Source organism: Salpingoeca rosetta (assembly GCF_000188695.1).
Source record: "Salpingoeca rosetta unplaced genomic scaffold supercont1.10, whole genome shotgun sequence".
Lineage (NCBI taxonomy): Eukaryota > Choanoflagellata > Craspedida > Salpingoecidae > Salpingoeca > Salpingoeca rosetta.
Window position 1 is genome coordinate 715,896 of NW_004754924.1, and position 3,476 is coordinate 719,371.

General features: G+C 53.1%; 2 protein-coding genes across 2 annotated transcripts in view; one reads left to right on the top strand and one right to left on the bottom strand.

Moving 5' to 3' along the window:
- Positions 1-341, bottom strand: part of PTSG_04457 (CAMK/TSSK protein kinase) — a gene marked incomplete at its 3' end in the record, with an annotated part of 3,192 nt that extends 2,851 nt beyond the window's left edge. The window contains exon 1 of the mRNA XM_004994494.1: positions 1-341. This exon is cut by the window's left edge and continues 718 nt beyond it.
- A 423-nt stretch (positions 342-764) lies between these two features.
- Positions 765-3,476, top strand: part of PTSG_04458 (methionine aminopeptidase 1) — a 3,624-nt gene continuing 912 nt past the window's right edge. The window contains exons 1-9 of the mRNA XM_004994495.1: positions 765-921; positions 1,139-1,235; positions 1,434-1,565; positions 1,777-1,862; positions 2,082-2,165; positions 2,395-2,462; positions 2,619-2,689; positions 2,862-2,993; positions 3,228-3,353. Of these exons, the coding sequence (XP_004994552.1) occupies positions 820-921; positions 1,139-1,235; positions 1,434-1,565; positions 1,777-1,862; positions 2,082-2,165; positions 2,395-2,462; positions 2,619-2,689; positions 2,862-2,993; positions 3,228-3,353 (898 nt within the window). The 5' untranslated portion in view covers positions 765-819. The remainder of the gene's footprint in view (positions 922-1,138; positions 1,236-1,433; positions 1,566-1,776; positions 1,863-2,081; positions 2,166-2,394; positions 2,463-2,618; positions 2,690-2,861; positions 2,994-3,227; positions 3,354-3,476) is intronic.

Below are 3,476 nucleotides of genomic sequence, written 5' to 3' on the forward strand. Positions count from 1 at the left end.
GGTTAGCTGAGCCTTGTGATGGCAACGAGACGAAAGCCGATATGTGGCCGGGTGTCAGCAGAAGCGTCAAGACAGCTGGGCTGGTGATGGGGGCTTGAACCTCGCGCACGAGCAGAAAGTGGCGCTGGTGTTGAGCTGGGAGGCAAAACAAACCGCTCGCGCCGAAGAGGGAGCAGGAACCGAGCAGAAGGGGAGACTCGCAAGTGCGCAGCAAAGGTCCCTTCGCTCTGGCGTGTGGTTGGAAAAGTGAAAGCACGCACCTCTTCTGTGAAACAGGCACAGGCACAGGCACAGGGCACAGGCATCGCAGTGCTTGGGTGGGAAAGGGGGGGGGGAGGGGAAGAAGAAGGAGAAAAAGGAGAAGCAGCAGGAGGTGCGCCATTTCTGGTTGTCACAGCGAGCGGGAGCATGCTTGCATGCGTTGCTGCACGCATGCACAAGGTCCGACTACTGGTGCTGCTGGTGCTGTTGCTGTTGCTGGTGCTGGTGCTGGTGTTGGTGCTGGTGCCGCGGTTGCACATCATGCACCCACACAACAAGCCCTTCTCGCTTGCTAGATAGCTGCTTCTTGACTACCGCAAGGTGACCTGACGTAATTGCGAGCGATCGAGAACCGGCTGGTGTGAGCATGACGTGATTGTGACTGCATAGCATGAGGCAGAGCAGTGGCATGGGCGCCATCGCAGGCCATTGTAGTGGACACAAATGACCACCGTCATCTTTGGTGCCGAGCCGCCGAAAATTACATCAAGATTTTTGCAATTCTTCAAGACACGAGACAGAGAAAGCAAGCAAGCCAAGGCAGACCAAACCACAGACATGCGCGTGTGTGCTGGGGAAGGATGCGAGAAGGAGGGCACGATGCGTTGCCCGACATGCATCAAGCTTCACATCGAGGAAGGCAGCTACTTCTGCGATCAGGTGCGCGCAGCGAAGGAACAAGGAAAGAGAGGAGGGGTAGGGTGAGGGGTGGGGAGAGGAGAACGGCACTCGCTGCAGGCAGCATGTGTGTGTGTGTGTGTTGCGTTGCCTCGTGCCATGTCACACGGTTGTAGTCATTGCCTGGGACCTTGATGGGAACGATCCTGAAAGCTTTGCTTGCACAGCTCACTATGTATTCCTTTCTGTGATATAACAGGTGTGTTTCAAGGCCAACTGGGCCAAGCACAAGGCCCTGCACAAGAAGGCAAAGCTTGAGGCTGCCAAGATCCAGCAGGAGAACAGCGCCACCGATCGTACGTTTCGTCGCGTGAATTTGAGTCGTTCGTCCCTGTTCATGCCATTGAACACGACACACACACACACACACACACACACACACACACACACACACACACACACACACACACACACACAAAATGGCTATGGGCCCGTGCTTTGTTTGCTCACGCCTTGTGCACATAACATGGACATGAACATCAACGAACCAACAGCAAAGGACCTGTCTGTGCAGTTGGACTGGCCAGGCTACAGGTTCTCAGGTCCACTGCGCCCTCACAAGCAATCACCTCGCCGTCTTGTGCCCAAACACATCCAACGCCCGGACTACGCCAACAACGATGAGGGTGAGGCGGGCGAGTGTTCCTGTGTTTGTGTCTTATGTATGTTGGGTTTGTTGTGTCTGTTGTGTGTGTGTGCGTGTATGTCTTGTGTCTGTTGTGTTTGTTCGTTTGTTGCTGTGCTGTGTATTCAAAGTGTTTGCATGTGCTATACGATATGACCGATAGTGCTGACTCGTTGGCTGCGTGGGCGTGTGCATTGTGCTGACTGGCGCAGGCTACCCGTTCTCCGAGGCCATGAACAAGTCCAAGCTGCGGTGCCTGAGCAAAGAGGAAATTGCAAAGATGAAGCACGTCTGCAAGGTGCGCTGCATGTTGTGTGTGTGTGTGTGTGCGTGTGTGTGTGTGTGTATGCGCGCAATCTTGTCGCACGAGCCATGAGCACTTCTCTCACACATCGCCACTCCCACGTATTGTGCTTACCATTCCCCCCACTCTCCTGCCGCGTACACTTGTGATGCCCTCCACATACCACCACCACGACCACCATGATCACGACGACCACCACCACGTGTTGGTCAGCTTGGGCGGGAGGTGCTGGATGCGTGCGGCGCCGCCATCCGGCCCGGCATCACCACCGACGAAATCGACCGCGTCTGCCACGAGGTCCCCTTGATATGTGTGTATGTGTGTGTATGTGTGTGTGTGTGTTTGTGTGTTTGTGTGTATGTGTGTATGTTTGTGTGTATATGTGTGTGTATGTGTGTGTGTGCGTTTTTGTGTGTTTGTGTGAATCACGTTGTTTATGTGCTTTTGATCTGTGCGTTGCTTGCAAGCCTTCACCGTTTTAAGCTCATGCACTGTATCTCGTCTCGGTTTTGCACCGTGCTTGCAGGCATCGATTGAGCGGGACTGCTACCCGTCCCCACTCAACTACTTTCAGTTTCCAAAGTCTTGCTGCACGTGAGTGTTCTCCCTTTTCACATGGATGAATGGATGGATGGATGGATGGTGGCGTGTTCGTGGCTGCTGCTGCTGTCCACGCTCACGTTGCGGTGTGACGTACACTCACTTTGCTCTGTCACTCCATCATTCTCTCGTGTGCGTTTGAGTCTTCAGGTCGGTGAACGAGGTGATCTGTCACGGCATCCCTGATGGCTACGTCCTGCAGGATGGTGACATTGTCAACGGTGCGCACAACCGCGTGGTGTTGTGCTGTGTTGTAGTGTTTGTGCTGTGTTTGTGTGGGGTGTGATTCACACATTTGAAGCACGACGTGCCCACATTTCCTGCCTCCTGGTCCTCATCTCAATCCCCTTCACACATACACACACACACCGCGTGCTGCTGCGTGTTGTGCAGTTGACATCTCTGTGTTCCACAAGGGCTACCACGCTGATTTGAACGAGACGTTCCTGGTTGGCGAGGTCGATGAGAAGACCCTCCACCTCGTCAAGACCACCTACGAGTGCTTGGACATGGCCATCAAGTCTTGTGCGTTTCTTTTGTGTGTGTGCGTGTGTGTCTGTGTTTGTTCCGTTTGTTTGTTTGTTTGTCTGTTTGTTTGTTTGTTTGTTTGTTTGTTTGTTTGTTTGTTTGTTTGTTTGTTTGTTTGTTTGTTTGTTTGTTTGTTTGTTTGTTTGTTTGTTTGTTTGTGCATGCTTTCAATGTGCACTCACAATCATGTTGTCTTTGCCCTCCCCCCCCCAATGGCCATTCATCAACCAGGCAAGCCGGGCATGCGTTACCGCGATCTCGGCAACATCATCAGCAAGGTGTGTGGGGCCGATACATTCGCTTGTTGGCGTGCTTGGTTTGTTGGTGTGATTGGTTTGTTTGTGAGGTTGCTCGCGCGTTGGTTACGTCCTCCCTTGTCACCCTCATGGTATGTTGACCGCTTTTGTGTGTGTGTGTGTGTGTGTGTGTGTGTGTGTGTGTGTGTGTGTGTGTGTGTGTGTGTGTGTGTGTGTGTGTGTG